This window comes from Opisthorchis viverrini, assembly GCF_000715545.1.
Source record: "Opisthorchis viverrini unplaced genomic scaffold opera_v5_71, whole genome shotgun sequence".
NCBI classification, from domain to species: Eukaryota; Metazoa; Platyhelminthes; class Trematoda; order Opisthorchiida; family Opisthorchiidae; genus Opisthorchis; species Opisthorchis viverrini.
In genome coordinates this window covers 272,635-297,423 of record NW_008751727.1, presented here as the reverse complement: position 1 = coordinate 297,423, position 24,789 = coordinate 272,635, and the positions used below count along the sequence as shown (strand labels likewise).

At 44.0% G+C, this 24,789-nt stretch overlaps 1 protein-coding gene across 1 annotated transcript in view; it reads left to right on the top strand.

The window, feature by feature from the left end:
- The window catches only part of T265_04348 (hypothetical protein), a gene marked incomplete at both ends in the record, with an annotated part of 59,290 nt that extends 36,899 nt beyond the window's left edge, over positions 1–22,391 (top strand). The window contains 4 exons of the mRNA XM_009169069.1: positions 128–416; positions 6,449–6,637; positions 20,151–20,344; positions 21,956–22,391. Coding sequence (XP_009167333.1) covers positions 128–416; positions 6,449–6,637; positions 20,151–20,344; positions 21,956–22,138 — 855 coding nt within the window. The remainder of the gene's footprint in view (positions 1–127; positions 417–6,448; positions 6,638–20,150; positions 20,345–21,955) is intronic.
- Between the last annotated feature and the right edge of the window lie 2,398 nt (positions 22,392–24,789).

The following is a 24,789-nucleotide window of genomic DNA, read 5'->3' as shown; positions in this document are numbered from 1 at the left end:
TTCGAAAATAAACGGTACAACTTTGGTGTCAGGCTAAATACTGGTGTTTTGTGATGGAAATTACTGGCGACCATTAGTTTAGCGCTACTCACATCATTCTGCTAAAAATTGCAACATTCTTTTCTAGGTTGGCCTTTGTCGTCCAGGAGACTTGGGAACAGATGTCTGCCACTTGAATTTGCATAAAACATTCAGTATTCCACACGGGGGTGGAGGACCTGGCATCGGACCGATTTGTGTCAAAGAACACCTTGCTCCTTTCTTGCCTCAACATGCATGGCGTAATCCGTGCCTCAACGCAAGCCACATGCTCTCCACCGTTGATTCCTCACCGCATACCGTGTGCTCCGCTCCATTTGGCTCGGCTAGCCTACTGTTGATTCCGTGGTCCTACATAAAACTTTTAGGGCCAAAAGGTGAGTAAAACTGAAGACTTAACTCCTCAGTTGTCAAGTTATTCAGACTAAGTGCTGCAACCAGCCAGCTGTCTCGTTTCAGAAAGAGTTTGATAAACAATCGGTAGTTTTTATTTGGGCAACGTTTCGCTTCATTAGACCAAGTGAGCAGGTCACCAAATTAGCCAGGTTATAAGGTAGACGGGGAACCAATCATTAAGTCAGTCCTCTTCAGATTATTACACTAGATCAGTGTTGAGTGTCAATTAACGGCTCTTGTCAGTTAGTGAAGCTGTCAAAATCTTGCTTTGGTGGATTGGGGTGGGGGGTTCAAATTAATTCCGATCGGGTTTTGTTCGTTGCTCACCCACTTCAAGGTGCTTAGTTGATGATTTACTTCGGTTGCCACTGGTAGATTTTACCTGGTCTTTCTGGGGTCGTGAGTGCTCGGACAATTTAGTTTGAGGGGAGTTGAGGCCAATTGGAATTCAGATGATGACCACTCTTCCTTCCGATGACCGCACACCAACACGTGACTTCTCAGTCGGTTCCAAACCTTTTCCAACCAGCTGTCTGCTATGTAAAATTCTGATGTGACTTTTGGAATTTCCGAATAAAGAAACGCTTCAACCAACTGAGTCAAATCAGTTGAACTTTGTCAAATTACGATAGATGGAGGCACGGACGAAATCCCGTGTGCTAACACGTTTTCGTATCATTAGACGCCATGTTGTAGCAGCGACCAGTGACGGGAATAGGAAATAGGAAATTTTGGGTGACCTAGAGTGAAAGCAGAACAACAGGCAGTTCGAAAACGGATTCAAGCTTTGAAGATGGCGTGGATTGACAAACGACAGTGTCCTTTCTTTGTTCTAAGACAGTCAGATGTTGGGGAAGCTGACATTTCTCCACTTGGTAGTGCATAAATCTGTTCACGAGAACCTTATAAAAAGGAAAAAAGAGTGTGAATTTCGTTCGGTCAGCGACTGAAAGTGTAGTTTGTTCAAAACGTCCCGGTATTCGGGGTCACTCTGTTTGTTACATAGCGAATTTGGTCTGGTGAAGCATCGTTGACCCAGACACCATCACATAAGTGTTTTCAACTTTATTTGAAAACGTGACCGAAGTGAGCAGCAGTTACGCAGATTCGAGAAACTATCACGTTGCCAGTACTAGCATTGAACTTAGATGATCGTGTGAATTCCCAGGGGTTGCGTGTAAAAAGTACAAGTGACCCTGGAAAGATGGAGTCAGAGTATATTCACAGGTCAACGCCATTCGGTCCGTTCGATCGGTCCCGTGGACACAGCACTAACCGGATGTCGCATAAAACCTGGGGAGAAACCATCTAGGCAAAACGAGTTCACTCAGATTACAAGATCACAGTGGCTAACCGAAAGGTTGAATGACGTCCGAAAAGGTCGTGAATAGCTCGGATGTAGTGGCCCAGAGTCATAGTGCTTGCCTGACCGAGTGCCGGTGTGACGTGTTGACTGACTTATTGAAGGTGCTTTGAATCCAAACGGTCGAGGATTATGTTAGATTGTTTTCTTTTGAGGTCCGGAATTCACAGACAAGCCATTTTGCTGCGAATACCATCAGAAGTCAGCTTTTCGATCGGGTTTGTCGGTCGCCCCAGTTTACGGCCCTTTTCGTGCATTGTTGAGTGTGGTTGTATTCTGTGTCTGTTCTGTGTGATTATGCAGTCTCATGTCGTCAGACCGTCCGAATGTAACGATCGATTTGACATAGGGGACATGATTACTCAATCTTTGATGGTGGCCTTTTCAGACCGTTCCCGACCTGCATATGATCAGTAAACTGGAAATGCAAGTACTAATTCTTGATTAGACTGTGTCAGAACTCAGCGTATTCGGTGCGCTTCATTTTCCTCTTGTTTCTATAGGTACGGCGCACTCATTACATGTAAGTATCACGGGACTGGGTTCGAATTGTGGACGTAGTGTTGTCCTGCCTTCCGTGTTTAGTGTGTCTTAATCGCACTTTTGTGTGCCTGGATGGATTTGCTGGTCTCAACACCATTTCTTCCGTCCCTACTCTGTCTAGCTATTAGGATGTCAGTTTATACAGTTCTTGGAAGGTGTCGGAAATGAACTTTGGAATCGGTCTGGACGATAGAGCAGCTCGTATTTTGTCCATGCCAGTTATGCAGGCCAAAACATTTATCTACGTCATTGTAGCCACAAGTTTTGTTGGGACTCTGCCGCTGGAAACATCGCCTATTCAATCGCATCCGCACTCCCGCTGGAGAATGTCCTAGGGACAGGGATTTTTAATGTTTGTTGGGAACCGATGGAATGTTGGCAGTGTGAGATTGCGTTGCGCTGATATCGGTAATCGGATTAGATAAGCTTCAGTCGCCCATTTGCGTCGTACATCAGAGATATAGGTAAATAGATTCACCATAAACAGTCACTGACACTTGATCGTATACGCGTTCATCGCAGGAGCATTCAAGTGTTATCACCATTCCAGCACTACTTCCCTCAACATCTGTTAGCAAAAACCAGACCAGCTTTTCACCACTAACTTTAACGGTATATAAGCCGCGTAACTCTGACTTTTTCGACTCACACTGGTGGGACCTGATAATAACCGATATTCTCAGGAGGAAAGCATTACTTGTGAAACCAATACAAATTTGCACCTCCTGATACCCTACTGATAATTCACCTTGGCTCGAGCAGCTAACTGCTCCGCGGAACACTGTGTGTGGCGTGTGTAATTCAGGATCGTAACATACAGCGTATGTTCATTGTAAAACCCGGTAAACTACTATCAGCGGGATGTCTCAAGTGGCTCTTAAGTGTCCGACATAATAAACTGACTGTCAGATCACGGAAGCAAAGATGAATACCATTCTGCTGAATAAATGACTGGCTATTCTTTACCTTGAGAATGATTTGTCCCGGTTCCAGTTGGGCTGGTTACGATGCGAGCACTCATAATACTGTTTGACGATTGACATGCCTTTGAACATCATGACATTTTTGCCCCACAGAAACTGATCGTTGCAAAAAGACTGAGAATCTGTCATAATCTCGTTGGAAAGAACTGAAATTTCAACATGTTGAGTGCACAAAAATGATAATGGATTTCTTTTACGACGATAAAATAAGCAACCAATTCATCCTAGACACAAGATCATACAAAATAAGGTCCGACGGATTCTCACAGATTCTCAAGGAAAAATTGACTTCCCGATTTAAAGAAACAAGTCAGACAAAGACCACTTTTGGCTTTCCAAAAAATAGCCTTTTTAAGCGGGATTAGTGTACGCATCCTCCACACTATAGTTATTCTAGGAAGTGTAAATGGTTCAGCATGAACATAGTGCTGCTGGATACACACTACCCGATTTAGTTCAGTTTTCAGCTCACTAACGGTGAACCGAAGTGCAGTAGTTCCGATGGCTACAGCCCCGTTCGCTGAGGATAAGGAGAATAATGGAATGACAGCCACACTTTGGAGGCGATGGCCCAATCAGCCCAATTGGCCACAAATTTATCTCTCATAAGAAAGAATAAAAGTAAATCGACTCATCAAACTCAGCCCAGAGGCTTGCTACATCACAACCGTGCTCGCACCATTGCACTGATCAGTACATGCCTGAAAGCCACATTGGGCAACATTGATCCAACAAGAAAACCACATATAGATTTATTACTTTCACTAAAAACAGTGTGATCGGCTCCGGTAAGCTCACTCAACAAGTGGTCTGAGCGAGTTCGATGGGATTCTCTGGTTAGCAGCGGTCACTGCGCAGAAGACCAACGGGAATTTACAGCAAACATCTGGCTACTCACGAGTAGTTCGAAACGCTGTGTCCCTTTTACCCATCTCAGCAGGACCGATATAAAACATGCTCGGATCTGTTAACCGTTGCCCAGCAATAAAGTACCGAATGGTAGTTCGAAACGCTGTGTCCCTTTTACCCATCTCAGCAGGACCGATATAAAACATGCTCGGATCTGTTAACCGTTGCCCAGCAATAAATGTACCGATTGTCACCAAACTTTTTCGAAAACGATGACTACCCAATCGGCTTCAAGTATTTTCCACGTGATTGAACAAATCTTTAACTTACTTCAATCGTGTAAGTAAAACATTGGGGGCATATGAAATAGATTGGAAACAATGTAGAACAGATACCAAGTGGTTAGTTTCTTCATGTCACAGGATTAATACCACGATGACCAAACTGTTTGCTTAAAATTCCTTTGAGCACTTAGTTCTGATTTGTCTGGTTTTGTCGGCAGCGCTTCGTTTATCATTACGGCTTTGATATTTGTCTTGCACAAAAAAATTCGAGATGAGTTAAACGGGTCAATCTGGTGGCTAGTATCCAACATATATCTGGCCGATGATGATACAAGACCGCACGTTGACCTTTTGCCTGTCGGCTTACCTGACACCATCTGGATTACTTAATCCATAGTGTCTTCTTCCGTACGTTCTGCTAGATAACCATCTGCCTTCTTAATGTAGATGACTCAGAAGCTGCAGGAGAACTCACAGATTACACGAGAAGCAGACCGGTTAGACAATCTAGGTTCACTTTTGCGCAGAACAAATCTTCTGGTGGTCGGTATCAGAAGTAGCGGGGCTGCAGTATATACCAGCTTTCAAGCTGAAGTGCACCTGCATCTTGATTCGGCATTAGAATGGTCGCCTGTGAGTTGAAGAAATGAGTATACATCCTTATCGTTAGCTGGATCAACTGGTATTGCTTGTGTCGCGCTCTGGATAAGTTTTCTTCAGCTCCACAAATTCCGCCTTTTGCTTTAGCTGTTCCGGGCTACTGAGCCTCCTCGCTCTGTAGAGTTAAATCTTTACCAGACCACGCGTTTGAGCCATTAAGGCGTAACTCGAGAGCTGTAATTACTTAGCGCTCTATGTGTTTTAGCGGTAAGAGGATGGAGCGTTATATGGGTGCATTTGTTGGTTTACAGATGTGTATTCAAAAAGGTAAACTGCTAATCGATTCACATTCGCGTGGTACACCGAGGTCAAGGTGGGTGGAATTGTGGACCTTTACAAAGAACCGGAGATGCCCTATAATAATCCTGACAAAGATGTCATCAACAAATTTTTGAAATTTCTTCAGTAGTTCTCTGTCCAGACGTTATCATCAACGTGTCCACTGGTGTCAGGCCCAAATGGTTGCCCGAGAGCACTTCTACCGATCTCAAACCTAAGGTTGTTTATACACATTAAAATCAAGTCTTTAGTGAAGTCAATGGGGATCCTTAAACAAATATTAATTTTTAGGATAAAATCACATAAAATGTTAAACCGTCTTGTACAATGATGAAAACAACTCGGTGTCAGTGGAAAGCAACTGCTGAGGACTCAACACGATGTTACCCAGGTTGTCTGCCATTACAGAGAATCTTTTGAAAAATGAGTAAAAAAAACTGTTCTGCAATGAAGTTTCACCACTCAGTGTGGAACTTTGTGGAGACTGAATTGTTCATGCAAATGTCTGTGTATTTTTGGGGCCCTCTGCGTATGTGAAACTGAAGTTCCCATGTGATTTGAGTACAAAGTTTCAGAATTTACAGTTATATGATGATCTTGCTTACAAGTTGGGGACTATAGAGCTTGTACGGTTATTCATTTGCCCTAGATACTTCTCTGACAATTTTCCGGGCTGAAAGAATAATGAATACTTCATTTCGCTCAGTTCTTTACTCGTCTCGTAAAGCTCAACTTTCAGACAACCTTGTTGCTGCATTCAAGAGTGGTCCAGTCGACTATGTATTGTAGCAGCTTATTGGAACAGGTCACCTGAAAATTAAGTATAAGCATGAGCGCAGTGGACAGTATCCACACATCAGTGCGATTCACACTGATAATATGTTGTCAAAAGTTTCTTCATCAATGCTCCAATCGATTGGGATAGAAGAAATTAACCGTTTGACATAAACCGCGATAATAAGTACAACTGAGTGAAAAGCGCATTTGGCGTATTCGGTATCGTTTAAGCACGAAAAACCACAAAAGTTTTCCATCTGTATTTTTTCTTTCAGGAGTTCGCAAGGCCTCAGAAACTGCCATTCTCAATGCGAACTACATGCTTCAACGATTACGGGACCATTATCCAATCAAATTTGTCAACAAGAACGGATGTTGTGCTCATGAATTTATTGTGGATTGCTCGTCTTTTGAAAAACACCGCATCTTCACAATCGACATTGCAAAACGACTTATAGACTACGGTAAGAAACTTTTCTCCTGATGTAGACTAACCTTTCCTCTTTTTGTTTTTTTGTTTACACAAAGTTCAGCCTAAGAACATAACAAGCGTGAGATCCAGCTGGGTTCCAGGTGGGTCTCTCGAAAAACCAAATTAGTTTGCAAATGAGTGTATATTCGCTGATTCCGTGCAATTTGGTTTCAAGTAGAACATAAGGTTGACGGAAACCCGGGGACTGTGCATACCTGATGAAGCCCAAAAAGGGCGAAACCGGTCGTGGGCTGTCGATGGATTTTCAGCAACCTTATGAGTAGTACATTACAGAGTTATACATGTATCGCGATATCTCGAATATCGTAGCGACTAAAACATGAGGCGGCCTGGTACAGCACATTCAGTTGTCTGAGAACATCACAAACGCGAAATTTTGCTGGGTTCTAGGTGGGTCTCTCGAAAAACCAAATTAGTTTGCAAATGAGTGTATATTCGCTGAAAATTCAGCATACTTCAGCAGTGAAATGTTCATGCATGCATGCTGAAAATACAGTGATCATATGGAGCAACCAAAGTTGACGATTGAGCGGAATGTCTTGGCAAGCACATTGGTTGAATCAAGCAGTTGTTGAAACGCCCCCACTGTTAAACACTTCCAACTCGATGTTTGCAATAAGCTAACTGAATTTTGCCACCAATGCGCAATGGTTTGTCTGCGTAGCCATCCTATAGTGTAGAAACTGACAACAAGAATGCCACTAACATCGGCTGGTAGCCATATCTTGTAGTGTCTCCAAGCGGGCGCAGTGAGGATCACGCGGTCCATCCTGGAAGGCGAGTAGCACCGACAGCACCCAAGCGTTTCGTGATCTCCTTCATACTTCTCTGCCAAGTCAAGGGTTGGTCACTTCTCTGTTTAGGTCACTCTGAATTTAGCATGGAAAACAGCACCCTCTTCGGCAAACGATGGTTCGCCATACACAACACATGACCAACGCAGCTTCTTGTGCTGGACACATTCATGCATACATTCATTCCTACATTTCATAAAATGACACTATCGCTTGATTTTTTTATTGCTTTGTCCTGCGCGTCCTTACTGCTGCTCAAGCGCCAACAATCGTCCTCTTCGCGTTCCGATTCGGGACAGCACCAGCTCAATGATGCCACCTATGTGATCAACTTCAATAAGACAGATGGCTAAGTTGAACTTAAATGGAGTTCAGATGGTTTGCTTGAGATTCTGAATGAAGTACAGCCGGCTACTTATTTTATATGGCTTCTTCAGCCATAATACAGAAACACTATGAACATGTTGAGCAAAACAAACTGCGTTAAACCGCATAAGTCAGCGTATCCCCATTGGGGACCAGATGACCTTGTTGTAACGGTAGTTGTCAGTCTGGTTCCTTTTTATTGTTTTTGTTTTTGTAATTCTGACAAGCCCATCCTTGAAGAAGTTCACCCGCGCTAGCCGAAGCGTTTAACACTAAAATTCCATACACTGTTACTCTACCGTAATCCATAAGAACTGAATGTTCCACACAATCCTCAGCCTCTTCGTCTCAAATTGTATGAAATTCGTGAAATGCACCGATTTGCACAAGTAGAACATTGCGTTCACGGAAACTCGAGGACTGCGCCTAAAGTAATAGCCCAAAAAGGGCGAAATCGCCTATCAGGCTGTCGCAGAGATCCCGACAACATCGTGAGTATTGCTTTCTAATAAAGCATGATGCACTGTCTCGATTGCCGTACAGCCTGGAGCGTCAGGCGGTCTTTGTGCAGCACATTCGGTAGGAGAAAGTCATACCAGATAGCCATGATAGCTACACGTAGTGAGTGCGCGGTACCTATAGAAACTAGAGAAAAATGATGAAGCGCACGGAATATACTGCGTTCTGGTGTAGTATAATCAGGAATTAGTACTTGCATTTCCAGTTTACTGATCATATGCAGGTCGGGAACGGTCTGAAAAGGCCACCATCAAAGATTGAGTAATCATGTCCCCTATGTCAAATCGATCGTTACATTCGGACGGTCTGACGACATGAGACTGCATAATCACACAGAACAGACACAGAATACAACCACACTCAACAATGCACGAAAAGGGCCGTAAACTGGGGCGACCGACAAACCCGATCGAAAAGCTGACTTCTGATGGTATTCGCAGCAAAATGGCTTGTCTGTGAATTCCGGACCTCAAAAGAAAACAATCTAACATAATCCTCGACCGTTTGGATTCAAAGCACCTTCAATAAGTCAGTCAACACGTCACACCGGCACTCGGTCAGGCAAGCACTATGACTCTGGGCCACTACATCCGAGCTATTCACGACCTTTTCGGACGTCATTCAACCTTTCGGTTAGCCACTGTGATCTTGTAATCTGAGTGAACTCGTTTTGCCTAGATGGTTTCTCCCCAGGTTTTATGCGACATCCGGTTAGTGCTGTGTCCACGGGACCGATCGAACGGACCGCATGGCATTGACCTGTGAATATACTCTGATTCCATCTTTCCACGCAACCCCTGGGAATTCACACGATCATCTAAGTTTAATTCTAGTACTGGCAACATGATAGTTCTTCGGGCACACGCAACTGCTGTTCACCTCGGTTACTTTCAAACAAGCTTTCTTACTGAAGCCACCTGTCCATCCTACGGGAGTGGCGAGAAATACTTTGGTTTGTATTCTGTGTGGGTTAGCCCTGTGGGGTTGGATAGGATTAGTCGCTCATGCTAATTTTTACGTGCAACCTGCGTAGGTGTGCTTTCTATCCATGGCGTTCGAAACGTTCCGATAGTTGTGCGGGGTTCTGAGATCTTGCATGTTACGAGTCGCGTGGCGGTTTGTGTTCCGTGAACTCGTCACATTTCGATTGATAATGGTAATATTCTTCTTCGACCATCTAATCCCAATTAACGTGTATTTGTGATATCTTTTAACATTATGGTTAAATATACCGTGAGGCCACTGTAATTTCTTAGCATCATGTTTTGTCTACCGCACACTTGACTCTTTCTATCCCCGTACACATTTCTGACTAGTCGGAATTGACGATCGCTGCCTGCATATACCAGCAGCATTCGTTTGAATGCGGGTGTTCAACATTAGGATATTCGTTTATTCATTTTCCACCCGGTCGTATCAGACACCGGTTCAGGCTTCAGTGTCGCATTACCAATTGACAGTTGCCCATAAATCACCAAGTTTCCAATCGCGACGGACACCTTATCGATTTGGTTTGAATGTTGACCTTAAAAGCGGTTGACTTATTCATACAACCTAAGCACTTGTGAATAGGCAAGTTGTTTCTACAGACTATACCTCATTACTCATAAAGTACTTGATGGATTTCAACACCCGACATGACTAAGGCTTGTCAGGATAGGCAGCATCTTTCTTGGTAGAGTCAATCTCTTGTCGTGTTCAGCCACTCCCGGCTAACCGAAAAAGTCCGAAAAATGCAACATGCATGGGTAAAGTTTCGAACCACTGGTCTTACGGCCATCAGATCCCTCGTGAGGATGACAATCCAGGGGACCAATCACAACCGGCTGTTCAATCTTCTGATGACTTGTTTTGATGCTTTTTGCTCATGATTTGATGTTTTCTATCCGCTGGAGGTTGTGTTGGCTCCGATGGTTCTGAAATTGGGTGTCACTCATAAACAACAAACGGTGACTGCGACTAAACATGGTTTTAGTTTCTCAGTCCAGCAGTCAGACAAACTGTCCGGTTATCATCTGTTTCTAAGAATGTCCTTCAATTATTCCTAGACTAAACACTAGCTTGTTTTGACAAAATAAGTCAGATTCCTCTTAATCCTACTGTCTGACGATAAGTTATTGGCTTACTATGAAGTTTCACTCAAATTCAGGGTTGACAGGCTGCCAAAATACGTAAGCTGGTCTATGCTACTCTAGAGACATTCGATCTGAATAGACCAAGGAGTATTCCCCTCTGGTTTCTACATAGGTTTAGGTTAGGATGCGTAAAGTCCTCACTATAGGATTGGATGAACCCGATTCACCAATGCTGACCTATCTTGATTCCGTGAGTTGCGGAATGCAGCGGTAAAGGCCATTGCTCACTAGGTGCCTATTTCTCGTTTTCATCGGTGTTCAGTCATATCCTCTGAAGTTCGCCTGAGTGGACCAAGTGGTTAGAGCGCGAATTTACAAACCGGAAGGTCCGTGGTTCGAACCCGACCTCCGCCACTCGACTTCCCCTGTTTAGGCTTGGGCGACCTGGCAGTATCCCAGCCCTCGTGTCTCCTTCGTGTGGCATGGCAGCTAGGCACCGGAAAGTGTGCTACAGCTGGATGATTTTTTTCGATTTGAAAGCACGCTGATCAGGTGCGTGTTCATGTGACCACTAACAAGACCTTTCATTTCCACCCTTCAGACGAAAGTAGGCACCCCATCCTGGTCCGTGACTTTCTCTCCCCCTCACTACGGTATACCAAAAGGCCGGATAACTTAAGACGGCCTTTCATGGCGAGAAAGTAATCAGAGAAGGTCCCTCTAGAATCTTTGTGATGATGTGAGAACACCGAGTTAAAAAGGCTTTATTCTAACTGGTTCATATTCTAACTTGTAGGAACTTTTCAGGTTCGTAGTAGCCGAGCCCCATATATCCGCCCAATACCGTTCGGTTATTCCGAACGATATACCTCCAGACAAATCTACTGTGCATATGTCGCAGCGACATCACCTTATCTGAATTACCTAGTTTCATCAGCTAAAGGTGCTACTTCGCTACTCCTAACCCTGGGATAGAGCGATTGAACGAGTTAGAACGACTGCACCCAGTCCGAAAAAATTTTGCACTTTAGTTTTCACGGGAGACTCGGTTGAATCTCTCGTTTATGATGTCCTCCAGCTGAATGTGCTGCACACAGGCCGCCTCATGATTCATTTGGCACGATATTCGAGATATCGCAGTATATTTTTCTTGGGGGTTCAAGTAAAATCATAAGGTTGACGGAAACTCGGTAACTGCGCCTACCTGATGAGCCCCAAGAAGGGCGAAACCGGTCGTGGGCTGTCGAAAATTTTTCAGCCACCTTGTAAGTAGTTCCGTTTATGAAAATTTTGTACCTTATTTTTCGGCATTCTTCTAGGTCTGGCGGTACTTGAAAAGCTTATCCGCAAACAAGAGACAGAGAGAGGTATGATGAATGCTTCACCATTGCCAGACTTTCCACATTCACTAGTAGACCAAAGAACTACATCACTTATCTGTCAAATTTTGGTCGATAAATCTTCAACAGCAATCATTTTTTGAAGCTGGCAATTTTCAATGGAATTTTTCCGGTGAAGCTAAAAATGTCCTGTAGAGAAGTCCACAATCTACGTCCGAAGTATCTTGCAGTCCATCAAATGATTCATTTATGAGCTGCATTCAACAAGGCTGTTTGATCTATGCTACTCACAAACTTCTGCTGCTTCAGGGGAAGCTTTCCTTTCTACTGGTGCCACAGAGACAGCTGACTGTTTGCTATCGTGTCCTGGCCACATTTGCAGACCACCGGTGGCTATCGATTTTCCGGTTGACGAGCTTGGATCGGTTCCGACATTTAGGCCTGTCCGTTCACACTCGCCGCCTAATGAACCTTTCGCTTGTTCCAACTCAGGCGGTTGTGGCATCCCTAAGATATTCAGCAGCACAGCACCGACTTGATCGTCTGGCTCATTTGGGCTGGTCTATTATCGTCACAGGGGAACGGGAAAGTTGAGCTCTCAGTTTGTACCTGTGCGTCACACATCCACAAAACCGTGGGAAGAGTAAGTCGATAGCCTCCCCTCTCCCACGCAATCGTCAGTACGCCAAACACAAACACACATGCGTACATTCGTACTAAAAAGCAAAACGCGAACTGACTAGTCGGGAGACTGAGCGTAATGCTCGGGTTTTGTAGATAGGCCGGAGTCGCAGTAGAACGTACCCTGATTAATTCTCAGTTCGATGTTTAACCCTTAATTAGTAGTCAAAATGAGTATGTCGGCAGTAAGTCGGTGGTTCGAGTCCGTCTCCTGGTGTGTTCTTTTGCTCATAGTACTCGAACTTCCCAATCCAAGGTTTGCCAACTCCTTCTCTGATTTCTAGGAATAAGCTTGTCGAACTGCATTTGACGTGTGGTACGAATTTTTGACTGCACAAACCGGCATCCGGCGCCAGCGGGACGTCATTATCAAGCGGTTCACCAGCTGCGACGTTTCGACGGATAGCTGCAGTGCAACTGGGATGTGNAAGCGTTTCAACAGGGTGGACGTTTCGACGGATAGCTGCAGTGCAACTGGGATGTGGCACGAGCTTTGAGATACTGTCAGATTGGTTAAGCCTAGACATGAACAACAAATGCAGGTGAAAAGCAGTATAGCCGGGTTATCAACAAACTGCTCATACCACCATAGCATCTGAATACTTTGGCGCTTTAGAAGTGCAAACCTAGGCCACCAAATTCATCAGACTGGTCACAGCTTCGCTAATTTTCTTCCCATAACTTGCACCCGATGGTGTTACGGCAACCTAACTGGAGACTGTCGACTGCTACACACTCCACAAAACTGGATGACCTTTAATTCTCTTTATTTTCTCCTACTTAGGACGAAATGTGTCGTTCACGTTTGATCAAAAATGTCGTCCCTTGACGGGTTTCAACATAGGTTGCTAATTAACCCTCGTAGCTAGTATAAGATGTTTATAACAATTCAGAAGACTAACATTTCTCCATCCAACAATGTATAAACTTTATACTTGTTCACGGTAGCTTCGTTTTAAATGTCAGAGTATGCTGCAGCCAATATTAACGGCGTTCGATCCCATCAGTGCATATTTTTGACACGCTCTTGCGTCTACCGACCGCAACGTAAAAGGGTGGGATTTTGTCGATACATTGCAAACAATTTTGAGAATCTTCGACCCTCCATATACATTCAAAAATAACCGCTTAATCACCCACGGTTAATTCCTACATTGCAAGGATGTCGACAACTCATCATTTCAGTATCAGATGACGTGTGCTTTCTTATTATGGTCCTGTAGTTCATTCTTAATGATTATTTCTAACTTCGTCACTGACGAATTTCCTGTCGTTCCGCCTGGCTGCGGTTTTCAGTGTTTACGTGTAGTCAACCTCTCGGTTCGATCGACCGAAATGATCAGACATGTTTGAAATTCACGTCCTTGCGTCCCTGTCGCAAAGCCCACGACCTTGAAAGATCCAACTGGACGGACGATTCGTCAGTATGACGTTTTGACGTAAACGTCCGGTTCACATCTTTGAGGACCGGTACGTGCATTGCTTGCCAATTGTTCTGGAAAGTATTGGAAGGGTACAGGAAAAAACCGCAGTCGTCTTGGCACGATCGAAAAGGGTGGAAGGTGTGATGGGCAACCGGAAACTTGTAGTGTCGTACCCCCATACACGCACGCTTCGTATTCACACCAGTAGTGGAGGGGCCTACTTACATTTTTTGTGGGTGGTGTAGGCTAGCGGAAAGTTCACGCGCTTATCCGGAGCGGTGTGTGGTCAGGCAATTTACGGAAACTTTTCACTCAATGACCACTGTAATGTTGTCATGACATACCAAGTGTACTTAAAAAAACGGTCTTTTGGGTCATTCCAATATAACAATTTAGGATACTAACGGTCTACTCAGCAAGTCAACCTACACCATTCGTGTAAACACGCAAGTAGCTCGTACATTTTTACACGGGGGTTAGACGCATGCCTGTTGAGTTACTTTATTTGACCGGTTCACCAAAAGCCTCCCATGATAAATTGTGCTCTTTAATTATTGGGCTCAAGAAGAAACGCTCCAAAGCCTCCTGGTTATGACCTTGAATTCATCGTTCCAACGCAGGTTACTGCACCGTTTCTTGAAGACGCACACCTTTTGGAACAGGCACGCTAGCTCAGTCGACTGGTTTCAGCAACAGAACTGACTACCAGACAAACGAGTATAGCTCCTCAAAGCCACCAATATGATTTTGAAGTTCCCCAAAACAGACGAATATATTTCCGCCCAAGGCAGTACCTATCAGGTGTCTTGTTGGAATATGACCTCAAATGAAAAGTGCAGTCGGTGGCATGATGAGGGAATTGATTGGAACGATTGACTAAAGCATAGGATGGATATGTTTTAGCTTACTTCGCTGCCGGTCACTTAAAGGTACCAGCTGTTTGGCGCGAGATGGTTAGGTCTTAGATAAAATCACCGTGCAAACAGACGGACAGAGATCACTCACGGGGAACGGTGTAACTGGTCCAACTTGGTACGAATGGTCCTTCTTCAGGAAGCACCCTCTGTTGACTGTACGAGCAACCAATAATTCCAGTACCAATGCGAGTGCTAATTCAGTGATACTCTGAGACTGGTGAATTAATATTGTGGCCTTCTTCGATGACACCTTTATTATAGCAAATACCTTCTTACAGGGACCGCCTTCAAAATCCGCGAAGACTAGCACTATGTTAAAATTCAGGAAAATTGCTCCATAGACTCTCGTTTAAGTTCAGGACTTGTGCGTGAACTGGCTGTAGAATTCCTGGCTCTTATGTGGGCGTCCTGTTCGCTGGTGGTCAACTTTAGCATCGAGACTGCCCAAAGTTGTGAAGTTGTGAATTTATCGGAACAGTAATGGCTCGGGTGCATTTATTGACTATTGATCAGGTGGTTGCTGATCCGTTCACTGATTTTGGTAGCTGGTTCGCAAACGTCTGACCAATATCCAAAGAGACATCAGCAGCTCAAGAAAAGGCGGGGGTCACAACTTCGTTCGAGCGTCCGCAAGCACATCGCAGGGCTGTTCAAACGAAAGTGACGCGAACGGAAATCCATTCACAGCCCTCTGGCACGCTGCGTCTCATTGTGTGCCCTACTGACACGATCCTACTGATCAAGACGCGATGAAGCCTCTGATGTACTGTGCAGCACCAATATTATCGTACACGGCATTTCTGTCTATTGTGTTGTGGACACATTTATAATGCCTTCTGTTTTAGGAGTATATTATGTAGTCCTCTGCTTGCAAATCTCTCACCCACAAGTTAGTCACCCGGATGCGTAGTGTAGAACTTAGTTTCCTATGTTGATTCTGGCCTCTAACTTTATTGGAAACTGTCCGAATCGGGTTGTCACACATTACCTCAGGCACGCATGGTCGCTCACGCACGCACACACACACACACACGCTTGCCTCACGGTCACACCTATGCAAGCGAACCAGGCTGCAGGCATACTGCGCCTTCCCAATAGTTTGTCACTGTCCCATGTCGCCGACCCTGTTTCAGGCCGTATTTCTTTGTCAAATCGTTGCTAGGTCTGCAGTGGAACCGTTGGAAAAGCTGTTGGACTGTCTGGAACTACAGCCCATAGCACATCTGACAAAGGTCTCGTTTGAAGTGCACAAAATCAAGCTACCGAGGCAGTAACTTGTAAACGAAGAGCTGTCCTGATGAAACCACTGTCTCCAGCGTTCTCCCTCTTCTTAGTGCACGAGAAAACATACACATCTCCATCCTGTTTTCCCAAATTTGCTAGATGTAGATTATTTCGTTGCGAGAATCAAGCAGGTTCTCTCAGTGTGACAATTAAAAACTCTTGCACCATGGAAATCTGAGAAGGAAATGCGACTCAGTGTCTGACTACGAGGGTGCACAGCGTGAAGGCCCGTGAAATTTCATCGTCGAAATATGGAAGAACTCTGAATTTGGATAAGGTGTGCAGTACTGTAAGGTGCTTGAAGAACGTGGGGGAAGCTAATCGTCAACCATTAATCGGAAGTCTACCCGAGAGACAACCCACTCGTTTGCATGCCACCACCGCGGAAGACAATTTTTCTCGCGAATGACTGCATTTGCAAGTGGGCCTATGCTATTAATCACTTCGATCGTGTCTGCAGAACGAAAGCGCAACTCCACGAAACAGGTGCTTTTCACAAGTGAAAAGTGTTCAGCAACCCAACAGGACTTTTGTCTTTAACATAATTCGACGGCGTCAGACGACACTTGCACTGGACAAGCACTGTTTAGGATAAATCTAGCGATCAGAGGACAAACAGTGCTTATGCAGATAGAGACTGGTGCACCTGGTATCCTAATTAGGGCGCAGCAACCGCGAAAATCCTATCGAGTTTAATTGCACGCAAATCAAGACTACGCACGTACATCAGTGGACGTATTCCAGTCGTAGGAAAACATAACGTGCGTGTGCTGGGTGCTTCTTCAACGAATGCTTTTCCAACCTACGTTGGAGAGAGAGATTTCCCTAAAACCTCTGGCTAACGTCCCGTTGAACACTCTTCTGGGTACCAGTGAAACACCATACAAACAGGATTGCCAAAATGTCCGAGTTGGCTGACATAACAAAACTGTTCTGACACGATACCGATGCGCGCAGAAGGTACTCAGAAACAGGCGTGCCATAATCCCTGAATGACCAAAAGGTATTATTGGTGACCTAAGATAGACAGATGTCAAGCATCTAAGCGTCTCATATAATATCTGTCAGCAACGCCAAAAGTAAGGGTCACTTGTGTATACCCATCCGCGGCGGTTGCAACGGATAGGCTTCGACACACTCAGTCCAACTCACACAATGATGTACCTTCTGCAGACAGCACTATTCGATGTGGGTTGAGGTGTCTAAACCAAAACTGAAAGAGTGCAGCTTGAGTTCTCGAGAATACCTGGACACAGAGAATGATCGCGCACTTATCAATGATGGTTTTCAACAGCTTATTCAGCGAACTGAAGTCAGCACGTTTTGAGGTGCTTTCTCAAATGATATAAAATGACCGGCGGTAAGTAAAGCTTTTTAATTAGGAATTCCCGCGCAATCAAGCTGAAATGGCTAGGCTGTTTCTTGATTAACACATCTACTGAGGTAATTATTGATTGAACCATTCGTACTATACCTTCTGAATTTCAGGTAACAGATATTCCTTTCTTCATTCTAAATTTCAAGTTTTTATTGACCCCACATTCACCAAACTTGCGCAACAGTGCAACGACGAATTTGAAAAGCCGACAAGATTGAAGGCAAATGAGTGTATTTCGTTGATTCGGATGCTTTTTCCCGCACTGCACCGAGTAACATCAAAGAGAATGTTCCCAAATAAAGTGCAACAGTTGGGTCAAACCCAAATTTCGCACTCCAACTGCTCTCGAGAACAAGCGCTTTCAACGAGGGAGAGGCGTGGTGACCTAGGTGGAAATGTTTCCGTTGTGAATATGCCATCCACTTTCCGAAAACACGGCTTTGGTTGCCCACTCAGGGTGATGAAAACGGGTATCCATTCAAAAACCTTTCATTTGCGCTCTCTCTTAAGTGGATGTATGACTGAAATCAAGTGAAATAGAATAACAACGAATGAAATCCGGCAACATTGTATATCCGGGATGTACTCAGTCACCATCAAACCGCTCCTATTCCCCCAAAACGAATCGCAATTTATTATCCCAGTGCGATATACACACATGCCCATACACCGCCCTTATACGGACCAATCATAGATGTCTGTTGACTGACAGCTGATAGTCACCGTATCATGGCAATACGTTTATTGCACTTCGAACATTTACACCCGGTCGCGAAACGCAACCAAGACAGATGTGCTGGATAAGTGTACCATTGTGTGCGTAATTCTTTTAAGAAGCTTCTTGCACGTGGACACAGCCAGTACAGCATTTATGCTGTTACACCAAGCTCCTCGTAGACCTCGAATAGCGAACGGACGCGTAGGGTACTTTTCGTGAACTGATATCACCGCCTCGTTAACACTAGATGTCAGCGAAGTACGCGATTTAATCAGATGAGGTGCAACAGTGGTGAGCAGATCCAGTGTTATGTCTGCACAACTTTGACAACTTATGGGTTGTTGTGGTTGGGACGCGAAGCCCTGAATGGTTTTGTAACAGTGACCGAATACCCACAAAAGTCTCTCCAAACTGGTTAACTGGTTAAAATCGTCAGACCACAATGCGAGACATTTGCGTGTGAAGGGAGCGGGATGTCAGGACCACTGTTTGAATTGAACCCTTGGGTTTTCTCATATCTCGCGTCCCCCAATAGACCAATCTAGACAGGGTTGTTTTATGTTTTGCGGTGTCTTGTTCTCCGACCGTTTGTGACGCCTGGGAGACGTACCTAGTTTACTTTGCCGATCTTGTCCACGTTCAGGCTTCAATCTTATCGGTTTGTCACATTCGTCGTTGCTCGAGTTTGGTGAATGTGGGGTCAGTGGAAATTTGAAACTTAGAATGGAGAATGTGGGAATGCAGAAGCGTTTTAATGAAAGAGCAGAAGTTATAAAGTACACTTTTCCTCCCGTTTTCTGCATTTGAATTAGGCAGCCCTAACTAACTGTGCAGTTGAATAGTTTCAGAATCCACACTGGTTGATTTTGTCTTCGCGTGCATCGAACTCTTTATGGGCCCGTTTTGCAACCATCATCGAATCATTTGCGTGTTCCGTCGCAAACGTTGTGTAAAATCCTTATATCCGTCTATACCAAGGCGTCGGGCCTGGATAAGATTCAATATATGACGAAGACGGCTAGCATCCCTCAGCCATGATCATGGATCCAGTTAGAAGGGAACGGAACGCATTTCTCCCCTCTGGCACTTGAACCCACGCACACACGCTTGCCTCATACGTTGCACACTCAAACTTATCACGTGACGGGTGTACTATTTCCTTCTCATTTGTTAGTAAACGTGGATTGCCTATGAATAATTGAAGCGAATCGCGATGTGATGGAGGAGCTACTGAAATGTAGCTAAGTAAGCTTAAGCAGCGTTGCTAACCAGCAGAAATGATCCTGTCGTAGACTGTCTTTATAACCAGCATATTCACTGGTAACTTCGAAGTACCTTGGAAGAAATATGAAGGCCAAACTTTGAGTTTCATGCAACTTCCTAATTTTTGCAGCTTTCAACAATCTAGATGTTATGGCATGATCTCACTGGACTCAACCTTGATACGTTAGAATTGAGGCGAAAAAAATCAGGGTAAATGCATTAGGCCAGCAATCTGTCGAATTTATTGTAGAATGCATGAGTAGACCTTATTGTCCAAGCTGGAATGCACAAATCTTGGAAATATGCGGATCACTGCATAACTGTTTCTTCAGGATACCGCGTCTCCCTCGCCGGTCATCACCAGCACAGGATTCACTAAAATCCGTCGTACTTTACGTAATTCGTTTGTATCTGGCCTTAGGTACGGCCAATCTCTTCTAAGACGGAATGCCAGTTACTTATCCTCGGCTTCATATACGCATATTGAATTCAGCATCGGTTTACACCGTACTAAAGTGTACATTGATTCAGCTACTTGCTGCGAAGCTTTTTGCCATAAGTTTCATGTTTCCACACTAGTCAGGATGGCATCAACAGAGGTACTTTAATTGCCTATTCGGTTTCGCTGCTATCTGGTCGTCTCAATCCGACGTTCGTTATGAAAGAGTAGCTTATATTTCTTGAATTACGCATATGAAATATTGTGTTCCACTTTATCCCTTTAGGATTTCATGGACCAACCATGTCCTGGCCCGTCCCCTCCAGCTTGATGATTGAACCGACTGAGTGTGAGTCGCGGGCAGAATGTGACCGGTTGTGCGATGCACTGATTCTTATCAAACAAGAGATCGAGAAGGTCGCTCGAGGTGAATGGCCGATCGATTGTAACCCACTGAAGCTTGCACCACATACAGTGGAAGTGAGTCTAGTCAATGTCGATCTAATCGCCTATGGTTGATGATTGGTTCCACCGCGAAGAACAGTGTATTATTGGTTGGACAATTCAAGCCCGTTTCAGTTCATAAACCCTTTATAAAGGCCTGGTCATTGCAAATCGATATTGAATTAATCAGCAGAACGACTAATTGATATATCATTCGACTGTCTTGACCTCGGCCCAATTTCTACGCTGCAAACAACTTAGTGGCACCTGGTCTGACTGAGAGTTTGCTCCGAAAATCCCAAATTACCTGAGACTGTTTTGACGAGTGTTTTTTATCATCTTTTCATGTGAAGTGTAAAAACTCAAATATTTTGGTGATCAAGATGCTACGTATACAGTGTCTCCGGTTCCTTACTAAGAACTCCCTAGTTCATCTGTGGGTTATGCATACATTGAGAAAAAATGTACAACCGTTTCATTAAGCAGCCCTTGTCTCTCCGTGGACATTCACACATGGGATTGAAGAGATGCGTTTCAAACCAGTCGGTCATTCGATCCGTAAATTCACTAGAATGGATCCACTTCGAACATGTTTTTTTGGATTGCATTCATGCAGCCACAGGTGGCCTAACCGTTCTTACAGTAAGATCTATTTATGTAATGCTGAAAATTCCTCGAGGAGTTTCCAGTAACCTTATGAGTAGTACATCACAAAAATATATATGTATCGTGATATCTCGAATATCGTAGCAAATAAAACATGAGACAGTCTGGTGCAGCACATTCAGTTGTCTGGAAACATCAAAACCGAGAGATTCAGCTGTGTTCCAAATGAGTCTCTCGCAAAACCAAATTAGTTTGCAAATGAATGTATTTCGCTAAGATGTATTTAGTTGGCAGTCCAGTGAAGGCGAGTGACCGGCGGAGTGCAAAGTTTTGGTTATATGACCATTGTTGGCTTGGAAAAGACTTTCCCAAAAGTATTTTCTTTGCAATGGCGCGACATGCTAATAATAGCACAAAATTGATTCCGTATGGTAAATACTTTTTCAGCCTCCCTAATCTGATTGATTTTAGCCGGGGATTCAGGTATTATTGAAGCAACTAGTGCTGTGGTATTTACACCAAACAATTCCTTATTTAGAAACGTAGGTATCCTCTAGGACGGGCAACATACATATTTGCCGACAATGTGTTTTCGGTCCGCTTTCTTATTTTCTGGACTGCCTGAGCAGACTTTTTGTACGTGGAATTTACTTTAAGGACTTAATACTTAAAGAACGAATTCCCACGATGCTTGCATACTGATTAACATATGCACTTGAATGTGACTGACGTCTTTCTGACGCATTTATTTATTTCAACAAGAAACGTCAGACCATGTTTTGGTTTAACCTTTACACTCCACTTCGCTGCTCCTAGTAGTTCAGTGAACTTTCGACGACTGATTGATAACTCTTTTCAGAAAAACAGGACTCAGCGTTTTCAGATAAGTTGAGTTCGTGGGTCAGTTACTTGTAACACCCATATTATATGGGAAAGCTGGGTGTTTTGGTCGCTTGAAATGATCGATGACACACTGAGGTTTGTTTCAACTTCGGTCAAAACTCAGGTGCCACCTAATAACTTCGATCTTTTTGTTTTCAGGATGTGACTTGCGATAAATGGGATCGTCCCTACAGTCGTCAGGAGGCAGCCTTTCCCGCGCCATGGCACTGCGTCACTAAGGGTCTATTCGACAGGCGAAGTAAAACTTGGCCAACCGTTGGTCGCATAGACGACGCATATGGAGATACGCATTTGTGTTGTGCCGTCCCAACCGGATATTGATCAGTCATATAAAGCGACAATTAAACAAGCGAACACTTGTCTCTCGATTGTTCGTACAGTTACGTACGATAATCCCAGTGACAGATCTCGTTTGATGCTTCTTTCCGTCAGCTGAAACACCAGCCTGAAATTTTGACATATATTCAATACTTTCAACTCTGGTGCTTCACTAATTTCATTGTTAGTAAACTCATCTCATTTCACCAAGTGTGTCAGTTGCCCCGAGGACAGAGTTGTCCAACTTGGAAGGAATACTAGACAACCAACGAGACACCCATTTTTACACCCTTATATCTGGGGCCAGTAAACTACTGAATGTGATGAGGGGGGTGGTGTTGAGCCGGCCGTAGTATAAAACTAGGCTTTCATTCTAAAGTGGTTTAGTTCAACGGTGGGGTTAAGCACTTTCGCAATGAAATTTTAATTACACTCCTACTACTTACAACATTACTGAGAGGATGCAAGTTATTGTGTCACAGATCGTTAGGACTTGCAGTTTTTCTTGGCTCTTTGGGTACCACAAACGACACTTTTGAATGCAATTAAAGAGCCGATTGGTCTTCACCCGAGATATTTGGCTTCTCGGTAAGTTTCACGCTCAGCGAACACACTTGATGTAAAGTGTCAACTGTCCCCCGGGGATGTGATAAACCCCTCCTCAGTCGACATTTCAAAAATATTTTATCAACTCTCAGTATCCAGAACAGATAAGCAGCACAAATGCATGCTTTGGGGAAACTTTCCCATAAAATAAACTTTGTTTTCCTCTAATTCATGTAATTAGCTGATCAACCGTACGGTACATTATTCACTTGCTAATATGCCTTAATTACGCTCTTTTAGGTTAAGAGGCGAGTAATGAGTTTACCCATGAAAATTGTTCTATTGTCTATGAGTTCTCTTAGGAAAGCCGGATGGCTCTGTACGACAGAAGAGTAGCTGCAACTTTCAATAAAGGAAAACGTGAACTGATTATTCAATGAGCTAGATAGCGGGAGTGCGACCGGTATCATACACGCTGTTCAGCACCCTCAACCTGTGCGCATGCTGTCGACACAATCTGCAGTTTGCACTGCCAGCTGCTGATCGGTCATGTCATTCACGTTCGTATTGGCGAAGCCACCCAAGTACCTCCGAATTAGGAGGACGAGAGTCCTTTTATACACTGGCACATGTTGGCATCATTAGTCAGCTCCCTCGATGACTCCTAAGACATCACTCAACGCAGTCGTCCCGACTTCCATGCCGGCCCATAGATTTTTATGACTCATAGGAATCGGAAGCGGTTACATCCTTCCTGTAAAGAGAAATCTAAGAATGATCGGGGAAAACAGTTGACACTGAACCAGGTGGCATTGACATCAGTAAAACTCAGCTGCATGTCACTAGAAGACACAAACAGCATGCATTTTGATAAAAGAAGCTGAGAGTTCGTAGCATGAAAAAAGCTAAACTATCAGGTGAAGCTCATTCAGTCCTCCCAATAACTTTGGACTAAGCAAGGGCTCGTGCCTTGGCTGTTTTTACTGATTCGTCCCCCGAAATTTCTATTGTGATAGAGATTATACAATTAAGATAGCTCCAATTTCCAACAATCAAACCATAGATGTCAGAAATTTTAGATCATTTGTTCAGTCAGCTTTGTTATTATCCCGCTTCACTACAGGCCGGTAATTAAGGAGAATTTATTTCATGATACAACAGACTACTTGTAAGGTTGCTGAAAACTCTTCGGCAAACTTCACTCAAGAAAATATACTGCGAGCAAACAGTGGTGACCTCTAAGGATCTGGGGTTTTCTAGGGCGTAACACATGAAGTATTTGAGTGTATATGATTGTAAGATGAAGGATAGTTGATACATTCGTCCTTTAACAGCGTACTTGGATTTTTTTCACTCAAATTTCTTCAGATACTTCACTGATATATACGAAGTTGATTATTAGCTTAACCGCAGAATGTGATGCCTCACAGGTATTGCAGGTTAATAGTGTACGGTATTACTCATGAGTAAACATTTGGAACCTGTTCTATCATAAATCACCTCTTGGTGATTTATTGTACCGCAGCTCCCTCCTGTAAGTGGCGCCACTACACAGAAACCGTCTTCACTGGAGTTTTACGGAATTCTTGCAGATCTGTGCCTACTCATTAAAACAACTGGATTGGGCCTACCGTCTTCTTGGTGACCGTCCACACCAAGCAGAGGTAGGGTAGGCTCTTCTATCCCCAGAAGATCGCTGAGATTCAACGCCACGCGTTACACTCACGCTTCCAGAGTAATCGACTTCAGTTGCCTTTGTCAACGTGCACCCTAGAGGCTATACACTTGGAGTTTTTCAGTCACTTCCCTTCGCTGTTCGTTTTCTCTAAGTACTGTCAATCTGAAATCGCCCGAGATCCTCTGTCCATTCTTTCGCAGATGAGCTTGCTGAATTTTTTGTTTGGTCATGGCTACACACTACGCAGACCATGAACAAATTTGCGTCAGCTTCTTGACAAGGACTTACCTTCCGTCTGGTCTCGTGATCCAGCCAAAAACAGAGATCATTGTCTAAAATTAACGTTACTTGGTGGGTACGATGGTTACCGAGGATTTGGCAACTCGGGATCAAAAGGTGCTTTTCTGTGTTAGTCACATTCACAGGATTG